Here is an 18412-nt window from a genome sequence, read left to right on the forward strand (position 1 = left end):
ATCGCTACTCTGAAGACCTGAGGAACCTACCAGTTTGTTCCAGATGTCTCCTTGCCGCTTGGCTCTCAAGGGAAAGACAATGCGCACCAGAAGGCAGGTCCAGGACAGGGCCAGCAAGGCCGCCGAACCGCTGCTCTTACTGCAGAAGGGAGGGGAGGGCAGGCAAGAGGTGAGTGAAGAAGAGCAGCCTCCAGCTAAAGAAAAAATGGTCACCGCAAGGATATTTGGTATGTAGGACCCTCTGTTGACCTGGTCAGAACTTGAAACTGGGTTCCCAGTAATCATCTGTGACAATTCAACACAAGGAGTGCAGGCCTCATCAGCCAAACTGCCATCTCTTAGCACTCACAACTATAAAAACAAAAAGATGGTTTCTCCCATTCATTGCCTGGTGGGCATCTGGTTTCCCCTCAAAATGGCCTGCCATCTTGGCTCCTTCATCCATTCAGAAGACAGACTGCTGGTGCCATTCAGAGTTGCAAAAGGAAAGACAGGCATGCTCACACTTGCTCAACACAGCTTACCTGCACCAGATTCTCCCGAGTAGGACTCCACCAACACCCACCACCTTTAAATCTTACCTGGGGACACCTGCTTTGGAGCCAATGCCTGAAGACTGCAGAGAGTGCAGAAGGTTCTTAGCAGTGGCTTCTGGCTGGGCCTCAGCCAACTGCTGGATGGCTGCCTGCAGGGCCCTGCGGGAAGCTGCATCTCTAAGGGGAGGAATGAAGGGAAAATGTGAACATGTGGACGTGGCGCAGGGCAACGTATCTTAGGCCAAGTGCTGGTCTTCTCAGAAAAATCGGGCTGTACTGTATTCCAGAGGATTATAGATGATGGGATTAGGAAATAACTAGATCAATCTACCACCTCCAGGAATTCTGGAAGTAACTAAAAAGGGCAATGAGACACTAAGGCTGTAAAGGCAACACTTACATTTATGGAACACTAACTATGGGCATCCAACTAGGCCAAGTGCTTTTACATGCATGACTGATGACAGCATACAGACAGCACTCACGGGGTGGCAGGCACTGTTCTGACACTTTATACTTACTAACAACCACCTATCATTCCCAGTCTGCAGATGAGGAAACCGAGGCAAAGAAAGGTTAAGTAACTTGTCCAGGATCCAACAGCTAGGATGTGACGCAGCCCAGATTTGGACCCAGACAGTCAGGCCCCAAAGCCTGAGCTCTAACCACCTCTCTGCACAGTGTTCCTGACACTGGGCCTTTGGTTGGGAATCACCTGTATCGATGCAGAGTCAAGCAGAATAACTTGCAGAGCCCTTTCACTGCTCCCTCTGGCAGATCTGAAACCAAAAATTACACAGAGATTAATTTTAAAAAAACTATTTTGTGAGTATCTGCTTGAGCCAGGCATTCTGTCAGACATGATCTCTGCCCACTGGACACTCCCTGTGTGTTTGACAGAGAATTCCCAAAAGGAAAAAGCGATGAAAAAATGGGACTCTAGAAAAACACCTGGTACAGAAAAGCTCTCAGGTGGACATTTGTTAAGTGAATGAAACTAAGGTAATACAAGTGGCCTCAAAATTTAACATGCTATTAAGTGGAGGTGCTAGCATGTTAGAACTATTCTGTTTCTTGATCTAGATGCTGGTTACATGGGTGTGTTTAGTTTGCAGTCATACAGTGGGCTGTTCACTTATGACATATGCACTTTTCTTTACGTATATTGTAATAAATGGTTTTAAAACCTAGGACAAAAATTAAAGTACTGTGAGGGATCAGAAAAAGAACACCTGTACTCAGAGCAGTTTCTGAAGGTTTTTAGGACGCAAGTGCTTGGCCTAACAGATTAAAGGCTATGGAAAAATGGAAAGAGAGGGATGTGCAAGTCAAATGCATTAACATGGGCAAAAATGCAGAAGTAAGAATGCGTAATGCCTATTCAAGACATATGAGGAGGAAGAAAGGAGGAGGAATAGTAACTCCCAACACTTCATCAGTGCCATGAGTGCCAGGCCCTGCTCTAGGCATTCCCACACATTAACTCATTTAATCTCCACAAGGTAAGTACTGTGATTGAGCCCATTTTACGACAAAGAAACCAAGGCACAGGAAATCAAGCAGGCCAGCCGAGTGAAAAAGAAACTCTGGTTGAACAACACTGCTCAGTAATGGAAAGCCAACCTGTGACAGGTTGTGTGTGCCGGAATGAGGCATGCAGACGATAGTGGGAAGGGACTGAGGAGGGGAAATGTCAGCTGCAGTGGAAGACACACTGACATGAGCGGCACTAACAGCAGGAGGCCCATGAAGGGCTGGCACAGTGCCTCACACTTCGGCACCCAATGATGGAGGGGAAATGAAGGAGGGGCAGGGACCCAGTTCTCCCAGGGCCTGGAACACTTCTTTGGTCTATTAGATATGGGGCTATTTCGGTAATCAAGGAAAAAAGTGACTGGAGCAGAGACAGTTTGGAGTTAAGAGAACAGTAATAACAACAGCTAATGTATACCAGGAGCTGACCATAGCCAGGCACTGTGCTAAGCACTGTCCATACATGTTCTCACTTACTCCTCACACCAACCCTGTGAGGGAGGCACTACTGCTATCCTCATCTTCAAAGCAAGGAGTCAGGATCAGACAGGTTAAGTGGCTTGAACCGGGTCACGCGGCCTATAAGTGGCAGAGCCATGGCTAGAACACAAGCCCGTCTGAGCCCCGAGCCGAGCCCTTCATCACTGACTGCTACACTAGAGGCCTGTGACTAGAGAGATGAGGCACAGGAGATGCTGCATCAGCGTCCAAGGGTTCAAGTACATGAACGCAGGACTGAGGTGAGCCTCCGAGGCCTCCAAGCCAGGCTGGGCTGAGCCATGCTGATCATGTGCACGTAGGATTAGACAGATCTAAGAAAGTCCAACTCCGCAGCCTGGCTGAATATATCTGCCCCCACCTTTGGTTAACTCACTTGGTTTTCTGCTACACCAACAAAAGGAGAGGCCAGAATAATAATCACTATGCAATGGCCCCTGCTTACTCAGAATATTATAAAATTGAGAACTAACAATTTCATGAGGGGGTAATTAACTTCCCACCATCAGCCTGTACACCAAAGGCTACAAACATTTTACAAATGTAATTCACTCTGAATTGTAGAATTTCAGGGAGACTGAAGAATAAAATAAAATCTCCCTGAAAAGGTCTTGAGTAGTTTATAAACTTCACCCATACACATCAAACGCCTTACTCCATAAAATGGGGGTAAGTGTAGTATTCAGCAGTCATTTAGCAGGGAGAGTCGACCATTATGGTTCATGTGTATACAGCTAGTAACTTGTCACACAGCAGCCTTTTCTAACTAGAATCCTGCTGAGAAAAGTGACCAAAAAGATTTTTGAAGGCGCCATAAAAGTCATACAGTAAAGCATTAATATAGAGGAGAATCTCTTAGAAGCTCACGATGAGCAATTCATTTCATTTTCAAACAACTTTAACAAGCTTGGGTATGTTACCAGGCGACAGGAGATCAGATGCAGCAAAGGAGAACCTGGGTGAGTTATAAAAAGCAGGCTCCTGACCAATAAGAAGTGAAAGCTGACAGAAAGACACGACTCTATACAGCCATGGTTCTCTAACTTCAGCAAACTAGGCTTGTCAAAACACAGATGCTGGGCTCCAGTCTCAGGATTTCTGAATCTGAGTTGCTGGGGTGGAGCTGAGAATTTGTATATTAAGTTCTGAGGTGATGCTGATGCTACTGGCCTAGGAGCCATACTTTGAGAACTAATGCTGTGTAGCAAAAACACACCAAGAGGAAACTTGAAAACTAATTAGGATGTATTACATGAAGGCAAACTAGTCTTATATACCCTAATAGATAGCTCCAGTTATGGTACAAAATCAGGATGACTATATGGAAAACGTGGGATTAAAGAAAGCTTAATAAAGTTAAAACACCTTCCTAGAATATGTTGTGAATCTTCCAGAAGGCACTGGAAAATGTGACATCTCCCAGACTTGTCTGACCTTGGAATCCTTTACTAGACAATCGCCCGTTACCATCTTGCTGACTTCTATGGAACACAGACTGGGAAAAATGGTGCCCTGAGTCATAAGGGAAATGTTTTTGCATCCAGTAAATTACTTAAGAAAGACTGTTGGTATCTTTTAGAACTGTTTCCAATCAAAATGGTGAAAACTATAAAAAGCTTTGGCACCTAAATGGATAAACTCTCTACTAATCCAAATGTTTCAATGAAGATTATAACAAGCAAATACAGAATGTAAAGGCAGAAGTTGTTGCAAGGAGTGGAAAAGAAGGCCATGGTTCTAAACAGAAAACAATTCATTTTGAAATGGAATCGTCTCTAGGCCATAAGGATGGAAAATAAATACCTTTTCCAGAAACACATTTCCCCAGTTCACTGAGGATTTCTCTCCTCTCCTTCACACTGGCTGTTGTCACCTTCCCTGCAAAACGCTTTAGTGTCTCAGAAACCTGTGAAGACCAAGCCCACAGAGAAAATTTCGTCAGACTACAAAACAATGAGTGTGCATGTGCTGGGGAAGGGAGACGCAGAATTCAGTGAAGAGCTCTCTAACCCAGGGTTTTTCAGCCTCCACCCTACTGACACTTGGGGCCAGATAACTCTTCGTTGTCAGGGGTTAGCTTTATACATTGAAAGATTTTTGAGCCGTGCTCCTGGACATTATTTATGAGATGCCAGTAGCAGCCCTCTGGAAACTCCTCCCATCCCAGTTGTAACAATCCAAATTGTCTCCAAATGTTGTCAGATGCGGGAAAGTGGGGAGGGCAAAATCACCCCTAGTTGAGATGTACTGCTTTAACCCAACCAGTCAACTGGTCAATATACATTACTTATACTTGGACAAAAAGAGGCAAGACAAAAGGCAAACACCTTGGGACAGGAAAAAAAGCATTCAGGATCATATAAATTCTAGTGAAGACCTACTATGTGCTGTATATGTCCCCTTTATACTAACTCATGTAAACCTCCCACAAGGGGAATGTCAGTACCCTGGCAAGTCAATAGCGAAGCATAACGACAGTGGCTAAAGGATGAAGAAAGGTTAAGAGACTGAATCCCAGCTCTGCCTCTTACTAGCTACGGACATTCAGTCCAATTATGTCATCTCCTCGGTCTTCAGTTTCCCCATCTATACAATGCAGATAACATCACCTACCTCATGAATGTTATGGCTCATATGACTACATACATGTGAGATCATGTATGTAGAACATTTACTCTCATTCCAAGCACAAAGTCAGCCACTACTATCAACCAGCCTTCGAGGTAGGCAGCAGTGTCCCCAATTTACAGACGACAATGGAGAAGGAACTAACTCCAAGAGGGGAAGCCACTGCTCGACTGGAGTTGAGAGCCACAGCACCTGCATTTTTTAAACTAAAACCGAAACCAACAAGTCTATAAACTGATGATTAACAAGTCCTTGGCTTTCAACCACCATCCCAGTTACCACAGCTGCATCCCCTGCACAGAGAGGGCAATTTGCAAATATTCCTGAATCTGCTCCTGAGCAATAGTCTATAAGCTACAAAGTGGGCAGGTCGTGGATACATGAGTGAAGCAGGGCATAATAAGATCCAAGTAACTAGCACTGGTGTCGTCATCTTTTTCTTTTGAGTGTAATTCAGACAGGCCTTATTAGTAAAATAAGATTCAAGGGTGCACAGAGAAAAAAAATGTTTTTCTTACACTTAAATCCCTACTATAATTCTATTGGCAATGAATGAACTCACGTCTAAAACTGTCTTCTATATAAATGACTTAATGGTATCTTGTGTCTTTACAGTCACACGTGCATGTAATTAGAGTCAGAGTTCTGGGAGGTTTGCTATAAAGACCAGTCCCCTGCCCTTATTTCCCAAAGGTAACCTCTTTCCCCAATTCTGGCTGATTATTTTGATAGTTATCTCTGTATCTTTAAATAACTTGCTCGTGCTGCTATTTGTTGATTTTTCCGCTTTACTGCTTTTCCATTGTTGCTCTCTTTCCTTCTCCAACCCCACCATACACCCTCCCCATTTGCCCAATGTTAATTCCTCGCCTTCATAATATGGGCCAGCTCAGTAGTCAGTGTTTATATTACATGTAAATGGTACTCAACTTCCGTTTAATAAACTGTGTTTACTATCCTGCACAGCTCTTTAACCCTCAAGTTAATAATTGCTCTTTCCCACTTTACCTCGATTTGACTTGTTTTACCTGTTCTAATTAGTAATCCAATCCCCAAATTTTTGCCACTTGTCTCAATCTCGATACATTTGTGCACATCAGGTATTCTACCAAATTCAGTCTTCCCAAAGAAGTCTCTCTCAACATCTTCTGAACTGCCCCAATTTGGCAAGTGATCCTTATAGTGAGAATGCAGTTTATCACTCTGAAAATGTAATCTTTCTTGTGTTTGGGTGAAGCACATCTTCTATTTTGTGAAGTCCCTGCAAGTCTGAAAATGTTCTAGCTTCATACTTTACTGCCTCTCTACCATCTCTCTCTTTAAGTGTCCAGAGTTCTAAAATTTCACACGAATGTGCTTTGTCGTGAGTCTATTTGCATCCATTGTGCTGAGCATTTTTGGTCTGGAATACATCTTCCAGTTCAGGAACATTTTTTGAATTATTTTCTTGATGATTTCCTTGGATATTGGACCTCCTGCACTAGCCCTCCCAGGTATTCTGTTTTACACTCATGAGAAAGAAAATATCCAATCTTTTGCCGAGGTAAAAAAAGCTGGGGATCTGACTGCATCTGCAAATGGTTTTCAACTAATCCTCCTAGCTTAGCCTCTCCCCACTCACCCTCACTTGCAGAGGTTAGCTGATACTCCCAATTCCCACCTGTCAGAGATTCCACGACAGAAACTGGGTTGGTTCTCAGCTTTCATAAATGTTGGCTTAGAATTGATTTTCCTTGGGTCTGCTAAATCCTTTCCCACTCATCATTTTCTAGCTTCCAAAAGTTTGCTGTTGTCTGCTCCCCATTCTCCCAATCGTTGTGGGACTATTTCTTTAAACCCCTTTACTAGTTTTACTGAGATTTGAAGAGACAGTAAGAAAACATCACATATACAATCTACCTTCTACCTAGAATTCCCACACAACTGTCTTTCCACAATGATATTAAATTCCTGGCAATAGTTTCCCTCAGGAAGATGAAAGAGCTTTCTTTCGGCTTCAATTCTCTTAATTAGAAAACGAATGTTAACCACTGGAGACCCCTTTGGAACAAAACTGAGAAAGAGCACACTAAAAATCTTTAGAAAAGTCACTAGTTGGTGAGATTAGCTACAAACAGCATTAAAGTTCACAGGTTTCTCTCCAGAGTAGCATTATCCACTAGAACTTTCTGTGATGGACATGTTCTTTTGCACTATCCAATACAGGAATTACTAGGCACATGTGGCTACCCAAGCAATGAAATGTGGCTAGTGCAACTGAAGAACTGAATTTTTAATTTCAGTAATGTTAACTAACTTGAGTAGCCATTTGGCTATTAGCCACATAGCTAGAGACCACTATACTGAGATTTTTTTTTCACTTGAGTATTAATGTTAAAAATTCAACATGTGTTCCTCCAACCCCTTTAGAAATACCCAACAGACTAAGCTTTCAAAATAATACAACTTGAAACAAATTATAACACAACTTAAGACAAATTACCAGCCCCTTGCACAGGACACTCTCAATAAGTACCTTCTGAATGCTCCCTTTACCTGGACACTGTGGCAGCAGGGCCATCATATCACAATCGATTAATCTCCTCACCATGGAAACCCAAGTAAGCCAAGTTGTCCTGTGGACACCTGTTTCTTTTCCCCCTTAATATTGTCTTTTCACTCTAAAATACACTACAAACGAGTCTGGAACAAAAAGGTTTTCCTAAGTACTTTCCCTGAACTACAAGGTACCCCACAGGTGACAACACTCAAGGGTGACAAAACCCCTCCTAGGCATTTATCTAAGTATTTATCTAAGCTTGGACCTAGTAAGGCCAACCAACGGATAAGGAGCCCTACTTTATCTCATTAAATCCTCACAACAACCCTACACAATCGTATTATTTAAGGCCCATTTGATAGATGCAAAGACAGACTTGGCGAGGTTAAGCGTCTCATAAAAATGGACGAGATGGGGCTCAAACTCCGATCGGTATGAATCCAAAACCTATGCTGTAAGTTCCTGCACGTAGTAGGTGTTCCAGAAACATTCGCTGAACGCTAAGTTTAAGAAAGAGTTGGGGTTGGCTCACTGCGGGAGGGCTTCGGAGAAATAGGGCAGAGTCTCTGAAAGGTGAATTTCTGCTAAGGGTCGGGAAGGGGCCTGCCCGGCTCCAGCTGCCGAAGCCGAGGCCGGAGCTCCTGCCTCGAGCCCGGGGTCGTTCTGCGCCGCTCGGGCCGGGGTGCCGGGCCGAACTCGGAGCCGAAGCCGTGAGAAGCCGGCCCGAGACGGCCCCGGGGCCGCGCTCTCCGCAGCCGCCGCCCCACACACTCCTACGCTAGCGGCACAAGCGGTCCGGCCCCGCGGCCGCCATCCACACCCATTCGCTGGCCGCGTTGGCCCCGCAGCTGCCCGCCTCACCTGCGTGTCCGCCGCCATCCTACCGGCGCTGGCTCCGGAACCGCTTCCGGAGCGCTTCCGGGTCACAGCGCGGGCCCACGCAGCAGGGCGAGGCCAGGAGGACGCTGGGGCCAGGGCCTGGCGCCCCCGGGCGGGACGGCGGTCGCCGCAACACAGGCCAGGCTTGGAGTCCAGCAGTGAGATCGGGCTCCTGGGCCCGCGCCAGGGGCCATAAAGACCTCCTCCCCAGGGCCCGCCCTTCAGCCTCGGAGTCCCGGTGCCCCTCTCAGCCTGGCCTCGTGGCAGACTAGTCTCGAGGATCCGTAACGCCGTGAGACGGCCCTGCAGCCTCCAACCCACTTGAGTCCACATGTCCAGGACGGACCCCCCATGGGGGCCCTTCCTGAGTGAAGACTGTTGTGTCGTTTCCTAGATGGCAGGAACTGAACTAGATAAAGACAGCAAACTAGTGCTGCCTCAAAGAATTTGTAACCCAGCGATAGATGATGTAGGACATAGGAAACAAGGGTGGATACAGCTGTCAGGGAAGGAATGAGGAGCCAAGAGGAGCCTGCCCAGGGGAAATGCTGGGTGCTCTAGGCCGAGAGCTTAAGCCAAGGCTACAGAGTAGAAGGCTGGAGTAAGGAAAGGGCCTCATATCTACGGAGGCTTGTCTGAATTTCATTTAGGGTGCACATCTGCCAACTCTATTTACAGCCTAGAGAATGGAAGCTGCAGTTTAGTTATTGGCCCTCTATTAGCAGTGGCATTCAGACTGTTAAGCAGAGACCTCTTTACAACATATTCATTTACGTCATTACCTAGTGCAGATTTGAGGTTCGCAACTCATCCTTTCAGCAATCAGATGCTTAATCTCTTCAAAATGGTCACCACCTATTTATGGTGAATTGGATCACCACTCAGTTTGAAAAACCCTGGCATTGAGTGCTTATCTCAACTCACACTAAACCTACTCAAAAGTATCTTAGATCCAGGCTAGTGGCTAGATGGCCAAAGAAATAAGAATTCTGGTATAATAAAAAATGCTGAGCCTAGAAAAAATATCAGATGTTAGAACAGTATTTCACTTACAAAGAGGACACCCAAATGTCATCTCCAAATAAAGATCTATATAGGGTTCTTCCACGACTCTAGTTTCTAGCATACAATGCTGTAAACTTCAAAATACGCAAAATGAAGAGTTCAGAGACTTTTAAGAGAAGTAAGCCTTTATTTCCTTGTTTCACAAATAAATCTGGCTGTGCTGGTTGCTTTTTGGTGTTTAGTCAAAGAGACCAAATCCCATATCCTCGTCCGACTCCTCCGACTCTTCCTTTGCTTCAACTTTGGCTGGGGCTGCGGCAGCAGCAGGAGCAGCAGTGGTGGCGGCGGCCACAGGTGCAGCAGCCACAAATGCAGATGGATCAGCCAAGAAGGCCTTGACCTGATGGGGAAAAGTTCATGGTCAAAATGGTCACCCATAACCCCTACTACCCACAACCCATCAGCCTTTGTAGAGCTTCGGTTTAACAGCCAACAACTTCCAAGCCAGTGAAGCCTTCTCTGGAAGTGACCAGGCAGGACAATTTGGGTATGGCCTGGTGAACTTAGGCCAAACATTCACCTATTAACCCCTCCTAGAATAGAATCTCTTGTCATATCTAGTCAAGGACACACCTCCCCTGCCCCCAAACTCTCAAATATACTTTTAAAAACTATCTGCTATATAGAATCTGATCATAACAGCATAGCTCATCTCATGTCTTATGGCAGGCCTGTTAGTTACCCCAGGTAACTAACTTAACTGTGGTCCTGGTTAAGTTTTTTACCTTTTCAGCAAGTGGGAAGGTGTAATCAGTCTCCACAGACAAAGCCAGAACCCGCTTGTACCCATTGATGATAGAATGGGGTACTGATGCAACAGTTGGGTAGCCAATCTGCAGGCATACGCTGGCAACGTTGCGGACGCCCTGTGTAGGCAAAGAAAAATACGTTTTTGGTGAGATGTCGTACAGAAAAGACAGTGAAGTCCAAACAAAGCTCAGTGACTGACAAGACTTGCTAGCTCAGCATCTTAGTCTCACATGGGACACTTCACACCAAATACCTCTGGCAAGGCAATGCAGACCCAGTTAATTTATAAATGCTTTTTGCCCTTATTCCCAACAAGGGTATTCCCTATACCAGCAGTCCCCAACCTTTTTGGCGCCAGGGACCAGTGCTCCTATGAGAATCTAATGCTGATGATCTGAGGTGGAGCTGAGGCGGTGATGCTAGTGCTAGGGAGAGGCTGCAAATACAGATGAAGCTTCTCTTGCTCTTCGCTTGCTGGCCTGCAGCTCACCTCCTGCTGTGCAGCCTGATTCCTAAAAGGCTTCGCTTGCTGGCCTGCAGCTCAGCTGCTGCTGTGCAGCCTGATTCCTAAAAGGCCACAGACCATACCGACCCCAGGGGTTGGGAATCCCTGCCCTATACCATAATGATGGGATTTACTTCAAAAGCCACCACTTTGTAAAAAAATATAACTGTTAACATTAACTGTTGAGTGCCACAAGAGAAAAATGTTAAATTCCAGATGTGAATATTTCATCCAGTAGTGAGATTTCCAAAAAATAGCTCATCTCATGTCTTATGGCAGGCCTTAGAACAGCCCAGCACTGTCCTAAGGCTTTTACTTATTAATTCATTAATCTTCAACAATCTTATATGACTCTTGCTATTTTACAAATGAAGAAACTGAAGTAAACAGATTAAACAGTCCTTGGTTACACAGCTGGTTTCGATTAGATGACCAGAATTCAGTCTGAAGCTAGACATGCTTTCAACCATTAATGTAAGGACCTGGAATGGGCATCATGTACCTCCAGAAAGCGAGAATGTAGAGTTTCCTCTGTGATGTCAAGCACTTCCGGGTTGTAGATGCTACCATTGTCAAACACCTGCTGGATGATCAGCCCAAAGGAGAAAGGGGAGATGTTCAGCATGTTCAGCAGTGTGGCTTCGCTGGCTCCCACTTTGTCTCCAGTCTTAATCAGCTGCACATCACTCTGAAGAACAAGGTAACAGTTGGCAGTTAACACCTGAACATCCAACAGATCCATGGCCACCAAGGGGAGTCCCCACTACTGGCGTGGCTAGCACTGGTAAGCCAGGTCCACTCACCAGTATTTCAATGGTGCCTCTGGAGATTTTAGTGGTGATGCCCAAAGCCTGGAAGAAGGAGGTCTTCTCGGGCCCCAGACCAGTGTTCTGGGCTGGCACAGTGACTTCACATGGGGCAATGGCACCAGCACGGGCAGCAGCTGGCACCTGAACAAAAACAAGAAACATGAGAAATCTCTCCACAAATACACACTGAGAATGGTCAATTTTCCTCTTCAGGAACCAAAACTGATAAAGTCTCTTTAGCCAACCTGATTCTCCTCTTACCTTATTGGCCAGCAGCATATCCCTGATCTCAGTGAGGTCCTCCTTGGTGAACACAAAGCCCACATTCCCCCGGATATGAGGCAACAGTCTACAAAGAGAAGTTTACAGAGAGACGGTCACCTTTCAGCACCATTCTTATCCAGGAAAAGGGAGAAGGGCACAGAAAAGGAAAGACAAAGATGCCCAGGGAATTAACTGACTTCTCCAGAGCTGGGTTGTTTTCCAGGTGCCCTCGGATGGCCTTGCGCATCATGGTGTTCTTGCCCATCAGCACCACGGCCTTCCCGCGGAGAGACATGCGGATCTGCTGCATCTGCTTGGAGCCCACATTGTCTGCTCCCACAATGAAGCATTTTGGATAATCATCCAGAAGTTGCTACAAAAACAAAGTTTAACAAGAGGAAAGAAGGGAAAAAAATTAGGAGAAATCAAACCCCAAAATGGCTTGTTTCCTTCTTACTCCCTTTCTTCTATGCTTTTGAAATGACTCAGAGATCAGGCCAATTCCTCCCACTGGAAGCCACGTAAGTTGTAATACTACCAGATTTGTCAAAGATTTGCTTGCTGTGTATGAATGACAAAAATTGGATATGTACATTCAATCAAAACTTTGATTCAGTAAAATGGCTGAGTTAACAGAAAAAAACTTCCCAAAAAGGCTGAATTTACAGTATGCAAAAGACAACAAGAAATACAAAATATTAGTTGTAAAATCTAGGTTGCAGATAGGACTATTGCATTAACAGTTGTGTCTGAAAAACTTCATGATAAATGAAGGAGGATATAGACTAAGCTCTACAATGAAGCATGATCAGAATTTTTGGGCAAAAATGACCCACCTCAAGGCCTTCCTAAAGACAACGTTCAATTTACTGACAAGACCGAATTATGCCACAACTTGCATTTACATGTCACTCACTGCCTCAGACCTTCCCCAAAGATGGAGGCGGAGGAGTAAAAGTATGACAAGCAATTCGGAAGCCAGACAGACCTGAGTATGAATGCTGTTATCTCAGGAGCCACTTAACCCACCTGAGCCTGTTTATCTGGAACAAGTGGGGCAGGGGCGACATCTCAGGAAATTGTTAAGGTTAAAGGAGACTTGCCTAAAATGGCCTAACTCAGCAGCTAGCACGGAGCAGGCGGACAGCTAAAGGCAGATTGTCCCTATTAGTGCCTGGAGCCGAGGAAGCATAATGGGTGGCTGCGACCCACCCTGCACTTACGATGATCTTAAGAAAGTAGTTGGACTTCCAGGTCGCCCTGTCTTCCCTGGGCATCACGGCGGTGCGTCAGGGATTGCCACACAGGGTTTAAAGACGGTGTCACTGAGGAGAGAGAGGGCGCTCAGACACCCTGAGACCAGTCCCCCCCCCGCCTCGCGGGACTCCAAGCCTGAGGCCTACACAGAGCAGGCCACGCGTGAGCGCCCGCCGGCCTGGCCTGCCGCTGCCGCCGCCTCCATTCCGGAAGCGCGCGCTGCTGCGGAGGTCCCAAGTTGAGTAAGCCTGGCCCCTGCGACCCCAAATCGCCCCCACCAAAGACGCCCATCTTTCCCGCGCCAGCCTCCAGCACCACTGCACGGGCACACGAACCTCTCACGAGGACGCCTGGCGAGAGGAAGGCCCCGCGCCGGCGCGCACCTTTTATATGCGGATGAAGGGGCCGTTCATGAGCCTCAGACAACGCCCCAACCTATTGGCTGGTGCTGACGCCTGTCTGACGAAGTAGAATTCGTCTAGACAGCCATTGGATGACATCGCTGCCACTCCAGCCTATGGGAAACTGCCTTTAAATGAGGAAGTTAAGAAAGCGCTACCTTGCGGTGGAGGAGCTTTCTCAGAGCTGCTTCCCTCTGCTGGACTGGAGCTGCTTTCGTGTAGGCGCTAGAGTTCGTGAACTCAAGAGTCCCCATTTTCCCCCAATCTGTCCCTGTCTCAAATTAAAGAGTATATGACACGGGGCTGAGAAATTATTGCATATGCCTTAGAAACAATGGTCTCGTCTCTAAAGTTTGTTCTTCCCCTTGCCAAAACAGAAGGGTCCTTTAAAACCTAAGTCGGATCATTTCCCCATCTGCTCAAAATTCTTCAAAGGCTCCCATTTCCCTCAAAGTAAAAAGCCTAAAATTTAAACTGCCTACAAGGTCCTACATGATCTGCTCCCTATCTCTACCCCTGTAATCTCATCTCGTATTTTCCTACGGACTCCCTTCCAGCCAGACAACATTTCCACTTTAGGGCTCTTGCACTAGCCATTTCCTGTTCTTGGAAGGCTCTTTGCCAATATCCACCTGAGTTAACATTTCCATCAAGTCCTGGCTCAGATGTCACCTGCCCAACGATTGTCCTATATAAAATTACAAAAACGAAACTAAATTAAAAAATAAGAAATAAATCCACTCCATTTCCCCCTTACTTTGTTCTACTTTTTCCATAGCACTTACACCTTCCACACTGTGTAGTTTATTACATTGTTGTTTGTCCCTGCAAGAATGCCTACCATGTGCCTAGCACATAGTAGGCATATAATAAATATTTGTTGAATGAATGAATGAATGAATGAATGAATGAATGGTTTGCAGTCAGAGGACCTGGATCCATATCCTTGTTCTGCCACTTGCTATCTATGTTATCTTGGGAAGTGGTTTCACCTTGCAGACATCCTGTTTCCCTTTCCTTATCTGTAAATGGGGATAATAATGGTATCCATATTCCAGAGTTGTTATGAGGATTACATGAGATATGTATGAAGACTTAACACAGTTCCTGGAATGCAGAAGGAAGTCACTAAATGTTAGCTTCTTTTATTATACGTTCATTCAACACTTATTTGAACAATTGTGCTATATCAATTTTTTTTTATGAATGAGCTCATATCCTAGGGCAGATGGGGCATTTCTTCCTATCTCTACCCTTTATACTTGACCAAGTTAGAAATCTCTGATTTTGTTTTAAGGCCTCCTAGTGCCTCTGATGATGAGCCTGTTTCCAGAACTGCTGGAATCAGTTACTGCTAAGATCCCTTTTCAAAGACAAGGTACTATTGCATGCTCAACATTGAACTAGGTACTTTGTGCATATTACCGCGTTAATCTTTGCAACGATCCCCTAAGGAGGTAGTTTCATTATTTCCATTTTATCGATGAGAAAATTCATGAAGAGGTTAAATAATATGCCCAAGTCCCTGAGCCAGTAAATGATGGCTTCAGAACTGAAATTTCAAAGCAAGTTCAAAGCCCATGGGCCTCACTATGCTATAGTTCCTTCCAAAACCTGAGACTTTCTTCCCCCTAAATGCACTTTTCCAAGTATATACATATGCACATGGTACCTTTTCAAGGACATCCTGGCTCCGGTGATATAAATATCATCTTTAACTGTAGTACATCAATATAATGGAATACCATGAAACCATTAAAAAATGACTCAGTTCTATATTTATTGACATAGGAAAATACTCAGAGCATCCTTGAGTGAAAAAGCAAATTACGAGGAAATGCACCATATCTACTTCTATAAATAAAATAAATCCGACATGGGCTGGAAGAATAAACCAAATTATTATTTTTGGGTGAAGGTTGAAGGTAATTTTCACTTCTGAGCTCACTACGAAATGGGCACAGTTCAGACTAGAATTCAACATGCTGCTTTGGGAGGCCCATTCCAAACAACAGGAAAGCTGTGAAAGCTTAAAGGGGAACAAACTGCCCAGGAAGCTCCCCTGGGGCCCAGGACTGGAGTTCGGGTTCTGACAAGAGCAAGGAAGCATGCAAATATGAACATGACCACCAGGGAGCAGTAGAGACCAATCGTCAACGGTAAATCAGCTTCCTCAACTAGGAAGGTTCTACACCCAGTCTTCTGCCAACACGTTGCGGGGGTGGCATTTGGTCAATGCAGGAACACAGGCAGAAGCAGGCCCTGGATTCATATCCTGTCTGCACTCACTCAGAGGTTTGCCTTGTGCATGTTGGTTCTCCTCTCTGAACCTCTTTCCCCATCTGCGAGTGAGTGTAAAGCCACCCACAGGCCTATGCGAGGATGGCCTCAGGGAATCACAGCAGAGGAGGTAGGTCAGGGCCTGACCCAAGCAGGCCCAATAAGGCTGCTCCCCAGCATTCCCCCACCAACAAAGCTCACACAAGGAGCCAGCAGGACCCGTGGCCACAGACCAGTGTCTTCTGGGCCAAGGGTATGCCATTCCCAGGGCTTTTTGCCTCAAATAAGGGAGTGTCAGTGATTTACCCTCAAACTGCACTTGTGAGTCTGGGAGGGTTTGTTCTCCCTTCTGGGACTAAGCTGTTATCTCAGACCACAAATAAAAGGCACTAGCACAGGTCAAAATAATGGCAAACTTTATTGGCATAAATCACAGGAATTGAAATGAGGAAAAGCCAAGTTAAAAGTTTACAGAGAAAGAAATTAAAATCAAATCATCAAATAACCATTGACCCAGAGGGTGGACCCCAGAAGCCCCAGTCCTCTAGGAGAGGGGCCTGGGACAGGTCACTGTAAACAGCAATAAGGCCTATGGGTGGAAGTGGAGACGTCAGACCTTCGGAGGGGCCTAGCTGTCCTCCTCAGGCCTGGCTGCTCCCAGCCCTGCCATGAAGGAGGGACTCTCTTCCGAGACCCCAGCTCGCTCAGCCTTTGCTATGAGGCTAATGGAGTGGTCTGGCTCTTCCTTTAGACCCCACCGGGGCCCCTTTCTGCTGACCAGGAACCCCAGGCCTGCCTGCTTCTGTTTCATTCTTGGGGGGAAAAGCTCTGGGGTCTTCCCATGGCTCCGGCAGGATCCTGTCCCTCTGCCCAGGATCCTATCGGGCACCCTTGCAACAACCTGGGCCCTTTGCCCCAGACCTCCAGTTTCCGAGGAAGGCAGGAAATGTGGAGAAGTGATGTGCCCGGTGAAATCAACAAGAAGGTAGAAGGAGCCCCAGAAAAGCACTGAGGAGGCTGAGAATGTTCAATGGGTTCTTTTTGATGCCAAAGAGTTCACAAGGGAGCGGACGCTCCTAATGGCTTGGACAGGAAACAGCACCCCAAAAGTGTACTTTCCCTCCCTCAGGAACAGGATGTATGAGGTTTAGACTTCTAGGCCCAAAAGGGCAAGCTATACCCTTAGGCCAGTTTCGGTTAAGAGTTTGCTGGCCTGGGTAGTAAGGAAAGGGTTTCAAAATACAGCAGTTTATAAAACAGTCCTGGTGAGCCATGAAGTTCAAGGGGAGTTTCAGAGCTGCTCCAAGTTCACCTGCTTATGCTAAGAAAAAATAAAATACAAATTGCTTCCCCTCCCCAAGCCCTCAGTACAAGGCAAACCCCGTGCCACAGCCACTGTCACCTACAGGACCAGTGGCAGTGGAGAGTACAAAAAGGGACATCTTTAAAATCTCTTCAAAATCATCCTGTATAGAGAAGTAAAAGCAACTCAGACGATACGAATTCAAACCTCAGTGTAGAAATTTATCAGTCGGTACAGTGTCCAGGCACGAGGGGAAACGCCCCACCTCACGCCATCCCCGGAGACGGAGGAAGTGAATATAAAATATTATTGCTGAAGAGGCCCGTCTCAGTAGAATCAGAGCAGTCATGGGGGGTGGGGACAGTCACCCAGGCCTGGGGAGACTGGAAGGGCAAGAGGAGCACAAGGAACCTTTCATGGCTCCTGGCCACTGTGACCCTAAGATGGATGGATTTATGCTGGCATTGTCTGGATGAATCAGGTGTCCCCCAATACTCAGGACAAGGATAATTATTAGGTCAGGTGGGGAATAAGGATTAAAAAAGACCCCATCTGACTCTGCCTGCCCTCCCCCTGGTTCCACTGCTGAATTATGAGTAAGAGATGGCTCCAGTGTGGGGTGCTGGCCTGGCCAGGCGAATTCGTGGGGTGGGGCCCTCCAGCCCCCACCTCCAGGAAGGGTGAAGGCTGGCAGCCTGGGGAGAGCTGCAAGAGGAGGGAGGAGGCCCAGAGGCTCTGGCAGGGGGGAAGAAGAGCAGGCAGGACTCTTCGAGGCCCTCCTGCCACCCTGCACAGCGAGGACACGGTTCCAGTTTCAGTCGGGCTTGGCCCTTCAGCCCTGGGTGAGGCCTCTGGGTCACAGTAGCAGTTGGGAAGGCTGAGCCAGGGGACAGGGCAGATGAAGGGACGAGGGTGCCTAGCAGAAGAGCTTGAGGAAGCAGTTCTGACAGTAAGGCTTGTCATTCTGCTCCTTGAAGGTGCCCTTGTTGAGCTGCTTGAGGCAAAAGGCACAGACGAAGTGCTCCGGGTGGAACTTCTTGGCCATGGCGGTGATGCAGCGGCCCGTGATGGGCTTCTGGCAGCCGGAGCACAGCGAGCCTCGCCGCTCGTGGTAGTGCACCTCACAGTAGGGCTGCCCGTCGTGCTCGAAGAAGCTGCCGTTGAT

General features: G+C 46.5%; 3 protein-coding genes across 5 annotated transcripts in view; all 3 read right to left on the bottom strand.

Annotated features, from left to right (window-relative positions):
* The window catches only part of GCN1 (GCN1, eIF2 alpha kinase activator homolog), a 52728-nt gene extending 43993 nt beyond the window's left edge, over positions 1 to 8735 (bottom strand). For all 3 annotated transcript variants that reach the window (XM_006908607.3, XM_025044546.1, XM_015586816.2), the window contains exons 1-5: positions 8596 to 8735; positions 4371 to 4473; positions 1252 to 1315; positions 582 to 713; positions 31 to 139 (exon numbers count right to left, since the gene is read on the bottom strand). In XM_006908607.3, coding sequence (XP_006908669.1) covers positions 31 to 139; positions 582 to 713; positions 1252 to 1315; positions 4371 to 4473; positions 8596 to 8613 — 426 coding nt within the window. In that variant the 5' untranslated portion in view covers positions 8614 to 8735. The remainder of the gene's footprint in view (positions 1 to 30; positions 140 to 581; positions 714 to 1251; positions 1316 to 4370; positions 4474 to 8595) is intronic.
* Positions 8736 to 9785: 1050 nt separating this feature from the next.
* RPLP0 (ribosomal protein lateral stalk subunit P0) lies at positions 9786 to 13737 on the bottom strand. Its single transcript, XM_006908608.3, has 8 exons — positions 13599 to 13737; positions 13230 to 13331; positions 12204 to 12379; positions 12004 to 12091; positions 11737 to 11883; positions 11436 to 11621; positions 10404 to 10544; positions 9786 to 10018 (listed from the first exon to the last, which is right to left on the bottom strand). The coding sequence occupies exons 2-8, from the start codon at positions 13281 to 13283 to the stop codon at positions 9857 to 9859; spliced, it is 954 nt and encodes a 317-aa protein (XP_006908670.1). The 5' UTR covers positions 13284 to 13331; positions 13599 to 13737; the 3' UTR covers positions 9786 to 9856.
* Positions 13738 to 16343: 2606 nt separating this feature from the next.
* Positions 16344 to 18412, bottom strand: part of PXN (paxillin) — a 42054-nt gene continuing 39985 nt past the window's right edge. The window contains exon 12 of the mRNA XM_015586831.2: positions 16344 to 18412. This exon is cut by the window's right edge and continues 19 nt beyond it. Coding sequence (XP_015442317.2) covers positions 18164 to 18412 — 249 coding nt within the window. The 3' untranslated portion in view covers positions 16344 to 18163.

The sequence above is a fragment of the Pteropus alecto genome, unplaced genomic scaffold, assembly GCF_000325575.1.
Source record: "Pteropus alecto unplaced genomic scaffold, ASM32557v1 scaffold113, whole genome shotgun sequence".
Taxonomy (NCBI): domain Eukaryota; kingdom Metazoa; phylum Chordata; class Mammalia; order Chiroptera; family Pteropodidae; genus Pteropus; species Pteropus alecto.